The 12,381-nt window shown below is 47.5% G+C and overlaps 1 protein-coding gene and 1 non-coding gene across 3 annotated transcripts in view; both read left to right on the plus strand.

Annotated features, from left to right (window-relative positions):
- The window catches only part of DRP2 (dystrophin related protein 2), a 42,025-nt gene extending 32,139 nt beyond the window's left edge, over positions 1 to 9,886 (plus strand). For both annotated transcript variants that reach the window (XM_074359216.1, XM_074359217.1), the window contains 7 exons: positions 506 to 642; positions 988 to 1,053; positions 1,303 to 1,368; positions 2,230 to 2,373; positions 4,031 to 4,268; positions 5,408 to 5,528; positions 5,853 to 9,886. In XM_074359216.1, coding sequence (XP_074215317.1) covers positions 506 to 642; positions 988 to 1,053; positions 1,303 to 1,368; positions 2,230 to 2,373; positions 4,031 to 4,268; positions 5,408 to 5,528; positions 5,853 to 5,977 — 897 coding nt within the window. In that variant the 3' untranslated portion in view covers positions 5,978 to 9,886. The remainder of the gene's footprint in view (positions 1 to 505; positions 643 to 987; positions 1,054 to 1,302; positions 1,369 to 2,229; positions 2,374 to 4,030; positions 4,269 to 5,407; positions 5,529 to 5,852) is intronic.
- Positions 9,887 to 11,936: 2,050 nt separating this feature from the next.
- On the plus strand, positions 11,937 to 12,009 carry TRNAK-CUU (transfer RNA lysine (anticodon CUU)). Its single transcript has one exon. It is a non-coding gene; the product is annotated as a tRNA-Lys (tRNA).
- The last annotated feature ends 372 nt before the right edge of the window (positions 12,010 to 12,381 follow it).

Consider the following 12,381-nt stretch of genomic DNA (forward strand, 5'->3'; position numbering starts at 1 on the left):
TGAGCTGTCATCTTTGCTCCAAATTCTGTTGGCACAGAAACATGTGTGGCCCAATGGAAGCAGGAACCTAGTTCTTTATTTTTCTTTTATTATCATTTTAAAATAAACATGATTAAAGTCATACAGGGGAAACTGGCTCGAGATGGTAGATAATCCTGTAGCTCCTGCTCATCTTGTACATCCCTAGAATTTATGTAAAAGATATTTAAAAATTTAACAAATATATGATCATTGTAAAAAGGTTCAAATTATATAGAGGTGTTTAAAGTATAAAACAAAGTTGCCTTCTTTCCTCAGCACATTCCCCACCCCTCCAGTTCAACTTCCTAGAGGCAATCAGTGTTCACAGTTTGGCATGTGTCCTTCTAGATGTTTTTCTAGGAGCAGGGTGTGGTAAACATGAACAAGAGTGCATCACCAGTCATGGTCCCTGCTCTAGGGGAGCAGCGACACGTCCCTAGAATACCCCATTACAGTGAGTCCCTCTGTCTTGTCTCCCCTCCAGACCACATCCAGTGAGAACATGAGGGACTTTGCCACTACCTTAAAGAACAAATTCCGCTCAAAGCATTATTTCAGCAAACACCCTCAGAGAGGTTATCTGCCTGTGCAATCAGTGCTAGAGGCCGACTACAGTGAGACGTGAGTACCAGTGGCTGAGACAGGGACTGGGGGCATCCTCACTGAGCCTAAGGATGTGCTGTGAAGGGCCTGAGTCCCATGTGGGCTAAGGGAGTGTTCCAGGGCAAACCCAACTTGTGACAGGACAGTTCAGCTTGGGCCTGACCAGGAATCTGACCTGAGAAATAGACCAGAAGTCTAGAATCCAGTCTCTGTATCTCATTCCCATCAGCTCTTGCCCATTTCTCTAATATGGTGATGGTGGTTGCAAGTGAGGGGGGTGGGTTGTGGAAGGATGATGGTGAAGAAACAGGCTGCCTGGCTGCCCAGTCTTTGGTTTTCTGAGTCTTTGCTGCTTTCTTCTAGGCCGGCTTCTTCCCCGATGTTGCCACATGCTGACACACATTCCCGCATTGAGCATTTTGCTAGCAGGTACCACCAGATTTGGGGGAGGGAGATTGTAAGGAGTCCAAGGGAGAAGGGTCTTTCAGCTGGGGCAAAGAGATTAGAGTCAGGGATGGGCAGGGCATGCAGAGTGGGGTATGCAGCAGCCAGCCCTTGAGGAAGAGGGGAGTTGCGACAGCCCCCAAAGCTGATCATACTATTGTGGGATTAGAATCCTTCAGTTGAAAGCAGACTCCACATTCTGTTTTCCTTTCTCTTCCTACTCTTTCTTCCCAGGCTTGCTGAGATGGAAAGTCAAAATTGCTCCTTCTTTAATGACAGCCTATCCCCAGATGACAGCATGTGAGTTTTCACAGCTGCTGATTTGCCAGGAATAGCTCTCCTTGGGATCCTTCTGCCACTGTTTGGGAAGGGTATATCCTCAAGGGGATAGGGGGTGATGGTTAGGGTCCTTGACACCCCAAGGAAGGAAGGCTGCTTTCTGGGCAGTGTTTAATAAGAGAAGCAGTCGATCCTCTATCAACTGAGCTGGGGCATGAATGATGTACTACCTCCCCGCCATCTGCCCAGGTCCCTTCCTGTTGCAAGATCCCATGTTCCTATGCCCCACTCTGAGGGAAGAAGACTATGCCTTCTTCTAAAGTTGCAGAGATAAGCCATTATCCTACTCTCAAAATGCCAGAGCCCCATTTAGTGCCACATCAACCCTAGGGAGACACCAGGGACTTGACTGAAGTGTGGCCAGAGAGACTCCCTGGTGCTACAGCCCAGAGAAGGGGCCCTTCATCTCTAGGGAGGTCCCCGGCCTCCTCAGAGGACCTAGGAGCTGTTGGGACTAGCCCTGGGACTGGGACTCAGGCAGGCAATGACCCCCTGGGGGTGGGAAGCAAAGAGGGTTGGGGTGGGGAACATCACAGGAAGGGAAGGGATTTGTTCATTTTTTCCCAGATAAGTAGAACCCAGAAGCCCTGGCATCCCAAAAACATTCTCTTCTACTACCCCCAACCATGACCTCTACCACTTTTGAGCCCTTTCATCCCTCATAAGCCTGAATACATGAACTCTCCCTCTTTATGTAACTTAGAGGTGAATACTCCAGCATGTGTCTCTAGGGGCTTGAGTGGGGAGCTGAGAACTCACTCCCTGAGCTGTTTCTTGGTTCAATGCTTGGCCACCTCCTTTCCTCTCTCCACCCTCACACAGAGACGAGGACCAGTACCTGCTGCGGCACTCCAGCCCCATTACAGACCGGGAACCAGGTTTTGGACAGCAGGTTCCGTGCAGCATGGCCACAGAAAACAAGGGGGAGCTTGAGAAGATCCTGGCCCACTTAGAGGATGAGAACCGGTGGGTGTGGCAGTGGCACAGATCTGCGTGGGTTCTAGAGTCAGGCAGCTTAGTTCAAGTCCTGGATTTCCACATCCTAGCTATGTGGGCTTGAACAAGTTACTTATATTCTGTGATCTTCCATTTCTTCATCTGTAAAATGGGGATGATGATAATAGTACTCACCTCTTAGGGTCACTTGTGAAGATCAAATGATCAGGCATCTAATGCTTTAGACAGTGTCTGGCTTATTGGAAAGGGCTCAATTAAAGCTAGCTATCCTAATAATTATTTGAATCCTTGTAACTCAATCCAAATATTTCCAAGTACCCAGTAGATATGAGCAGAGAGAACGCAAACACAGAGAATACAGAAGAGATGATGCACGTCTCTGACCTCAAGGAACTTCCAGTTGTTGGAAATGGAAAGAAATGCTTATCATTTAGTGAAAGTAATAAGGGGAGAATGATACTGTGTAGAGCATTTGAGGACTGGAAGAGGGAAGGTGAAGTGGATTACGGGGATGGCATTGATCTCTGTAAAGTACAGAGGGCAGTGGGAGTCTGAGGAGCATCCAGGCCACTTTGAGGGTATGTTTAGAATCAACAGCATCCCCAGAACACTGCTTCTAAACATTAGTGTGCATACGAGTTGCTTGGGAAACTTGGTAAAATGCAGATTCTGATTCGCAGGTCTGGGGAGGGGCCCTAGTTCCTGCACTTCTGACCCACTTCCAGAAGATGCCCATGCCACTGGCCCGCAGACTGTATTTGGAGTAGCAAGTCCTTAGAACAAGGCCTAACTGCAAAGTATTTTTTACTGGAACAAGACAAGATGAATACCTAAATAGAGAGTCAGCTTTTAGAAACTTTTCTGGCAATTTGACATTGCCATGACATCCAAGCACATCATTAGTAGGCTTGCCTTCATTGAATAGGATGTAGGCCAGTTTGAGTGTTGTCGAACTTGTGTTGCAAGTTACACATAGTGTGAGCTGTGTACTAGCAAATTCGTACTAGCAAATTCAGACCATGTATTGATCCACAAAGGATTGAAAAATCCCCCTGGTTTTTTGCTTGGATAGTTTGAGAAACACTGCATTAGAGCAGCAGTGGGGAAGCCCTGGGAAACACTGGGAGAGACAGATTCTACTACCAAAAAAAAAAAAAGTAATGTCCCCCAAAGTAAACCATCTCTTTGGAATCTGGTTCCTTGATGACTCAACATGGGTGCTTAAAATGGGCTGAAAAGGGGGGTAGTGGAGAGAAGAGGAAAGATGGGTGATCTTTTGTGTATGTTATGTCTTCCCCTGGAATCTAAAAATCTAAAAACAGAGTAGATGAGTCAGTGGCCCTAATGCCTCATTTATTTGCAGACTGTGTTTCTGCCTGATTTTAAGGTCAGAATTAATCCCCGAAGCAGCACATCAAAGCCCTGAGACATTTGTTATATGAAATGTCAGCTCTCTCTGCTCTGAGGCCCGAGGATGGCAGAGTAAATGACATATGTGCTAGAGAGGAAGTGGATATGGCCATTCAAGCACGAGCTCAGCTGGAGCGGGGCAGGATGGGAGAGCAAAGGGATTGCTCACACCTACGTATGAGGAGACATGGGGCCCTGGACTGGACAGTCAATACCCCATTGGGGCCCTTGATCTTGACTTCTCCACCCCCGGCAGGATTCTCCAGGGAGAGCTGAGGCGCCTGAAGTGGCAGCATGAGGAGGCTGCCGAGGCACCCCACTTGACGGAGGGCTCTAGTGACGTGGCACAGGACCACCGCAACGAGGAGCTGCTGGCTGAGGCCCGGATCCTTCGGCAGCACAAGAGCCGCCTGGAGACACGCATGCAGATCCTTGAAGACCACAACAAGCAGCTAGAGTCCCAGCTGCAGCGCTTAAGGGAGCTGCTCCTGCAGGTGAGGCTGGGGTCAGGGGAAGGACCAGAGCAGCCTCTGGGCACAGGAGGGTGGGGGAGAGGTGCTTCTTGGTGGTGGCTGTTAGACTTTCTGAAGAGAACTGGGCTGGCAATCAGGGAAGGTGGGGGAAGGGAGGGGCTGGTATGTCACATCGCTTGGCCAGTCCTCTTGCACCTAGCTTCTACTCCATCCTTGTGCGTTACTTTCAAGCCACTGTGGGGCTTGGGGCAGAGGGAAGGCTTTTGAGGGCTCACTTCCCCACAACCCATTTGAATCTGGTATTGAAAGAATGGAGTTCAAAAATCCTTTGAAACGTTGATTTTGCTACTTTGATGCTTGCCAGAAAGAAGAAGGTTTGGACACATTTGGCAAGAGAAAGATTTTTGCTGTGAAGGGATCTTTTGTTACTTTTTGTCCCTTTCCTCTTGGAGAGGTCATGTATATGATGCAGCGTAAGTCTGAATTTAGACAGTCCTGGGTTTGAATGTAGCTCTGTCAATTAGTGACTGTGGGATATTAAGAAGGTTACCTAGCCTCACGAAGCCCCAGTTCCCTCATCTGTAAAACAGGGATAAGAATATAGCAACTTCATGGAATTGTGGTGAACATAAAATGAGATAATGTGCTTCAAGAATTTAGCATGTTGCCAGGAATATAGCAAACACTTCATAAATGTTACTTATTATTGTCATTATCCATACCAGGTAACACCACATGGGGCCTCTTCCCAGATCCTCCAAAGGATGGTCTCTAGATGAATTCCCGGAGGTCTTAACATATGATATTATGTCATGAACCAATGATCAGGTGTGCAACTCTACATTGCCAGAGGGAACTGGGTTCTAAGTAGCTTAATTCTAGCTGAAATGACAGCAAGATATCTTTAGGTGCAATGCCATCCTAATAAGAACTGGGAGCCTTCGATACATGCTGTTGAAGGAAGAAGGTATTCGGTAATTGAATATTCTAAGAAGTCTCCTGAAAGGGGAAGCCACAGTTTGGGACACCACCAAACCTTCTTGAAGTCCAAGGGCAAAGGGATGGGCATGAGGCCTCTAAGGATCTTTCTAAGCTCAGGAGTCTGTCAAAGTAAGGTCACGAAGGCAAAGTCACTTAAGTTATGCCTTACCTCTTGCTAGCCACCTACCGAATCAGATGGCAATGGCTCTGCAGGCTCGTCCCTGGCTTCCTCGCCACAGCAGTCAGAAGGCAGTCACCCCCAGGAGAAGGGACAGACTACTCCAGACACTGAGGCTGCAGGTGAGTTCCCCTAGCCCCTTCCAGCCCCTTCCTCCATGGCTTTGTCTTGTCCCAGGTCTTCTGCCCAAGGTTCTGCTAGGGCTTGGACTGGTTTCTCTTCATGGCTCTGAGCTTAGTCAAGGATGATTTGCTTATTGACTGATTCATTCATTCATTTCTTAATTCCACAAATGTATGTTGAGCACCTTGTATGTACCTAGGCATTGTGCCGGGAAGATACAAATGCTATTAGGTGGCCCTTCAGCTGGCAGCATCCTACTTCAGCCCCTTGGCCTCATCAGGGAATTTCTACTTCTCTTTCCAAATCTCTCTTTTCCAACTCAGATGATGTGGGGTCAAAGAGCCAAGATGTCAGTCTGTGCTTGGAGGATATCATGGAGAAGCTCCGCCATGCCTTCCCCAGTGTGCGAAGTTCTGACGTGACTGCCAACACTCTGCTGGCCTCTTGATGGAGCCAGATCCCCGTCCTGTAGTCTGGTCTTCTCCCATTTCTGGTCAAAGCCTTCCCTCAGCCTTCACCCAACCTTTCCGGTCCCCACTGGCCCCACATTCCTCAGCCAGAGTTATTTGGGCTCCAGGCAGCAGGAGGGGTTTGGTGATATGTGAGGTGGGAGTGTGGGGGCCAGGGGAGGGAGAGGCGTCATTTCTCTGACTCTAGAAATGAGCCCTTTAATCTTCAAGTTTGAGATCAGTCCCTTAAGTATGCTTCTGTTGCAGCCCAGGTTAATGTCATTTGGAGGCCATTCAGATGGGGAGGAGAGAAGCTGCCTTGCGGAGTGAAGCAGTTCCCATTGGCTCCTTTCCATTCTCCATGGAATCATGGAGATGGGGGAGCCTAATGACCCCAGGGCTCCAGCACTATGAATACACAGGAGTTAGCCCTACTCTGCGGCCCCCAGCTCAGGGAGGCAAAAGGGTATCCTGATGACACTCCCGCCCCAAAAGTGCCCCAGAAAAAGTCTGGGCAACATGTGTCATATTACTTCAGTTCAAGGGTATAGCTCTAGTCATCCTGATGCTACCTAGATGTTGTTTCCTCCTGAAATATCTTCAGTTCCTTCTGTCTCAGTCCCTGACGGACCTTTCTTAAGGGGGGAACAGTTCATTCAGGTTCTTACTTTCTCCATAAATTGAGAAACATTAAAGAAATACTTATGGGCTTAGATATTTCCCTCAGATCCTCCTCTTTCCTGAAAGCCTCAGCATCCTAAGAGACCAGCTGAGTTGCTCTGGGAACCCAGCTGAAGCCACTCTTGGCTCTTCCGGGTTGACCCTCACAGCCCTGGGGGAGGGGCGGCAGCTGCTCAGCAAGGGGGTCTTCTCCTGGGGCGAGGAAGGGGAAGTCACCGTCTAGACTGGAGGCATGTGACTGCCCAACACCCTTGCAGACTGTGACCCTTCTTTCTTGTAGGCTGAATCCGATGAGGTGGCTGATGGCCCCCAATTAAGCATAAGGCAGATACAACAGGCCACCCTGAAGAGTGGCCCTTTCTTAGGAGCCACTGGCCACAGATCAGGAAGTTGGCCACTTTCCATGCAGACAACAGCAAGGCCTTCCTTTACATAAAACTATTCTAACCCTGGAAGGTGAACCCAGTCCTCAAACCGAGCTAACTATTCCTAGGCAACATATGCCATGATCCCAGAACCTGTTCAGAGCAGATAGCAGGGGGTACGGGGAATGAGCTTGGGAACTCTGAACAGAGTCAGAGCCCACTTAGAAAGCTTTTTATCATAAGGAGCTTTATAACTTAGAACCTTGCAATTGACTGAATATGCCTAAGTTTATATACATACATACCTACCCTACATATCTACTGTACATCAGCACTCTCCTGGCCTCACTCACACATTAAATTCTAATACCTCTTGAAGCATTAATGTTCTGCCTTGCTCTTTGTTAGCCCCAGCCTCTGGTTGGACAGGTAGATGCATCCCGGCTGCTCCCCTGGGATGTCTCTCCATTCATTTTGGAGGTGAGCTGTCCTCAAGACCAAAGCAGCAGAAGCCTGTGGCCACAGAGAAATCTAACAGGAACAGTCACTCTGTTCTCTTCATGCATTCCAAATCTTGTTCCCTTGAAACCTGGGCCTTGGGTGAATTTTCCTGGGCTCCTCTAAACAATGGTTCAGGGGCCAAAATAGAGCAAACCTAAGCTCCACTCACCCTGTGCAGAAAGGGAGGAACACAGAGGCATTTATCAGCCTTTGCCAGGCTAAGACACAGAGTACATCCCCTTGCTCCTTCTAGTTCCTAAGTCTGGCTCAGGGCCTTAAAGAAAGTAACACTTGCCACCAAGGTCAGGAGGCTGTGAGAAAGCTGGAGGCTGTTTTAATCAAGCAGTGGGCCGGTGGCTACAACTGCTGGGAAGCTTGATTTATCTACTGCAGGGGAGGGAAGGCAGTAGCTTGGGTCCAGAAGCCTAGGATTGCCTCCTTCTAGAATCACCAGGGGGCACTAAGCCACAGGTCCAGGATGTCAGACTTCAACACGACATCTGCCTTAGTGCTCATGGGGGTCTCTGGGCCTGAGAACTGGCCATGTGTGGTGAGCAGGTGGCAGGCGGGCATCAAACACAGAGCCTTGGTGTCAGTGAGTGGGTTGGGGGCGAGCTCTATTTGTGGGAGCCTAGATTGTAGGCAGGACTAAGAAGAAATTTGCTATAGGACAGAGAGCTCAGGGTCTGTTAGGCGTATGCCTGCCTAAGCCTTAAGAGGGCAGATGTTATGAAACCGTCTTACCAGGAAAGTTCTGGAAAATCCTTTCCATCAACCCTACTCCATCCAGGAGTTCTTGGGCTGTCAAGGGCCTGTGGCACCTGCAGTGGGCCATAGTAGAGAAGATGCAGATCTTGTTATGTAGGATTTGTGCTGTGGGTGGACCGAAACAGCAAGTCAAGAGTTGAATTCTCGTGAATGAGGTCACTGACTCTTTGTGGTCCTGTGTTTACCTTAATGCCCAAGGTGAGTATATCACTCGAGGGTCCGATGACAGTCACTGCAGCACGTGTGGGCAGTTGGCCTGCAGTGAGGTAAATGGATCTTTGGGCACTGTGAATTCAAATTAGGGTGGGATTTACTGAGATGTGTTGCATATTGTTAGGCATCTGTCATGTATCGTGTCTCCTAGAGGTACTGTGTGTGGTGCTGTGTAGTTTGTGGCCCTGGACTGGAAGGGTGGTGAAGGGAGTTGCTGGGTAGGCAGCTTAATGAAAACCTCTGATTTGTGGGATTAGCACCAGTGATAAGGAATGCATTTGCTGAGGTTGTTGTCAAATAGTATCAGGCAACAGTTGGGATTGATAGGTGATGTATTCTTGACAGAATCTGATAGAGGCCAAAAAGCCGTTATGAGGGTGCCTCTGCTCCTCGTGAGAGCAGAGTGGGGTCAGGGTGCCTGGGAAATTATTAAGGAAGGCTGACTGGCTGGAAGACATCAGGCTGTTTGTTGTATGGTTCCCTAGGGAGGGTCTTACCCAGGAGGATATGTGCCCTTCCCTCCAGAATGGAAAAGCTGAGATCAAGGCCCTCAAAGGCCCATTTCCTTCAAGGCCCAATGATATCTCCCTGTAGAGAAACCTGTGTGAGTTTGTTGTACTTTAAGAACGGGACTGGCAGGTCGTGGCAATGAGAAAACGTGAGGCCCAGCAGAGGCCAATCCTGGGAGCTGTTTTCCTTCCAGATGGATTGTAAGGACTACCCGTGCTGCCTGAGGTGTGGTTGGGATCTGGGCTCTGTATCCAGCTTCAGGTCAGAGCATTCCCTGAACACACATTCTCAATGGCAGACTTATGGCTTCTGAGACCATTTCAGGCCACAACTCTCATCAAAGTTCCCTTGACATAGATGACAGATATCTAAGAAAGTAGCTGCTCTAAGACGAACAGTCCTGGAGGAGAAAGTGGGGGCCCTGCCTGGGGCTGTGGCAACTTAGCTGCTCAGCTGGGCCGCTCTATCTCTGGGCCTTCCTGCCAAAATCTGACCCTGGGAACAAAGGGATACTTCAGCCCCTTCTTACTCTTTAAACACAATGGCTGTGGGAGAGGGAAAAGCTCAAGGCCAGGGCTCAGCTCCCAACCTCCATCTCCTCCCACAGCTGCCGCATTTGGAGGGGCACGTACTGAATGTCCTTGCTGTCCCCAGGGCAGTCTTGAAGCCAGACTGAAGCCTGATTTGCTGCTTGCTGGCTGCCAAGGACTGACTGGTCACAAGGATCGGGAAAGTGGCAAGAGTGGCACCCAAGTCTAGAAGAGTTTGGGACAAAGGAGCGGGGCTGGGAACAAATTGGTTAACTTTGCCACTCACTGTGGTGCTTTCCCCCTTTCCCTTAAATTCTGCTTTGAAAAGAATAAATTTGTATTTGTTTACTTTATTTCCTCTGGTTATACTGACTCTGACCCTCCACATCTTTCCCTTATTTGGGTGTGGGAGGAGAGGGTGGGGCCAAGAAGCCACAGGAGTACTGCAAAACAGAGGCAACCAGATGAGTCCAACACCTGCAGGACAACAGAGACACGCCCACTAACCCCATCCACCACTGTTACCTGGAGTGGTTGCCTCTCAAGGCCTCACACAAATTAGCTACTTATCTGCTCATGGGATGAGCTCTTTATAGCAATGCTTCTTCAATACCATCCTCATCAATCTGAGGAATTCTTCACCAGCCTAAAGCAATATGAGAAAAATCTGGACAATGCAGTGAGTTTCCATAGAGTTATATTTACTCAATTTAAAAGTATACCCCTTATTCTGAGATTATGGCTATATCGTTTGAGGGGAGTGTGTGTCTTAAAATGTCCCTGTGAATTGATGGTGATAGTTTTTTAAAATGCCATTTTTGGCAAAGTAAAACCCTGTCTGTCCCTCTTCCCCACCACCAGTTTTTCTTTTCTCACTCATCTATAACAGCACTATCTGATAGAAATTATAATGTGAATTAAAATTCTACAAATGATAAATGCTAGAGAGGATGCGGAGGAAAGGGAACCCTCCTACACTGTTAGTGGGAATGTAGTGTGGTGCAGCCATTATGGAAAACAGTATGGGGGGGGTCCTCAAAAAAATAAAAATAGACTTACTTACCGTATGATCCAGCAATCCCACTCTTGGGCATATATTCAGAGGGAACTCTAATTTGAAGAAATATATACACCCCAATGTTTATATCAGCAATATTTACAATAGCCAAGACATGGAAACAACCTAAATGTCCATCGACAGATGACTGGATAAAGAAATTGTGGTGTATTTATACAATGGAATACTACTTAGCCATAAAAAAGAATAAAATAATGCCATTTGCAGCAACATGGATGGCCCCGGAGAATGTCATTTTAAGTGAAATAAGCCAGAAAGAAAGAAAAATACCTTATGATATCACTCATATGTAGAATCTAAGGAGAAAAAAGACACAAATGAACTTATTTACAAAACAGAAACAGACTCACAGACATAGAAAACGAACTTATGGTTACCAAGGGGAAAGGAAGAGGGAAGGGATAACTTGGAGTTCCAGATTTACAGATACCAACTAGTATATATAATATAGATAAACAATAAGTTTCTTCTGCATAGCACAGGGAACTATATTCAATATCTTGTAGTCACCTATAATGAAAAAGAATATGAAAACGAATATATGTATGTATATGTATGACTGAAACATTATGCTGTACACCAGAAACTGACACAACATTGTAAACTGACTATACTTCAATTAAAAAAATAATAATAAAACAAATATAACGTGAGCCACTTAAGCAATTTAAAATTTTCCAGCAGCCATATTAAAAAGGTAAAAAATGAACAGGCAAAATTAATTTTAATATTTCACTTAACCCAGTATATCCAAAATACTATCATTTCAACATCTAATCAGTATAAAACCGTTATTGAGACATTTTATGCTCTTTATTTTTTACTAAATTTTAGAAATTGTCAAGCAGGCTGACAGATTCAGTTGGTAAAGAAACAAAGAACCCACATAGATCCACTTTATTTCTTATAGAGACAGCAAAAGCAAGACCAGCAATGGTATCCGTTCCCTGTGTCCCTGTCCCACAGGATGACACTGGAATAAAAGGGGCCAGGTGACATGCGACATGAATGGCAGGACACCGTATTGCTGAGTACCAATTCCACACCGCTAAACAACTTTATGGCCTCCAGCTTTACCCTTTAGGCAGGGTGGGGGAGGGGTGGGTGGGTGGGGTTGAGGAGGGGTGGGGTTGGGGGAGGGGTGGTGTGGGGAGGAGTGGGCGTGGAGGAGTGGGGGGTGGGGGACCGGGAGGGTGGGGGCTGGGTGGCAGGGCGCCGCAGTGAAGCCGAAAGTTCCATTCGTCACCTGAATGAGGGAAGCATATGAGACACCAATTCATAAAAGCGTTCTGGAACGTCCAGCAACAAGGCAGCCCAGCTAGCTCAGTCGGTAGAGCATGAGACTCTTAATCTCAGGGTCGTGGGTTCGAGTCCCTCGCTGGGCGTGCGTTTCTTTTCTTCCTGAGAAAAGAAGTATATGTCTGTGTATGTATTTGTATGACTGAAACATGCTGTACCTCACGAACTGACACAACATTGTAAACTGACTCTACTTCAAAATAAAATTGTGAGGCGAGTGAGAAAGTCTTGTAGCAACTCGTCATGAGACTGCCTATCTTCCTAGCTTCCAGGAGGATCTCGGGACATTCTGCCAAGGCCTGGGGCCACCTGCAGTTGATCCTTGCCGGCGTGGACCATGTGGAAGGTGCGAGGTTGTCAGGAAGCCAGCGCAGAGCAGTTCCCCTACGGAAACCCAGTGTCTGTCTTACGCTTAATGACACATCTCTGTTTGGGCTAGCCATACATCAAGTGCTCAA

This window comes from Camelus bactrianus, chromosome X, assembly GCF_048773025.1.
Source record: "Camelus bactrianus isolate YW-2024 breed Bactrian camel chromosome X, ASM4877302v1, whole genome shotgun sequence".
Classification (NCBI taxonomy): domain Eukaryota; kingdom Metazoa; phylum Chordata; class Mammalia; order Artiodactyla; family Camelidae; genus Camelus; species Camelus bactrianus.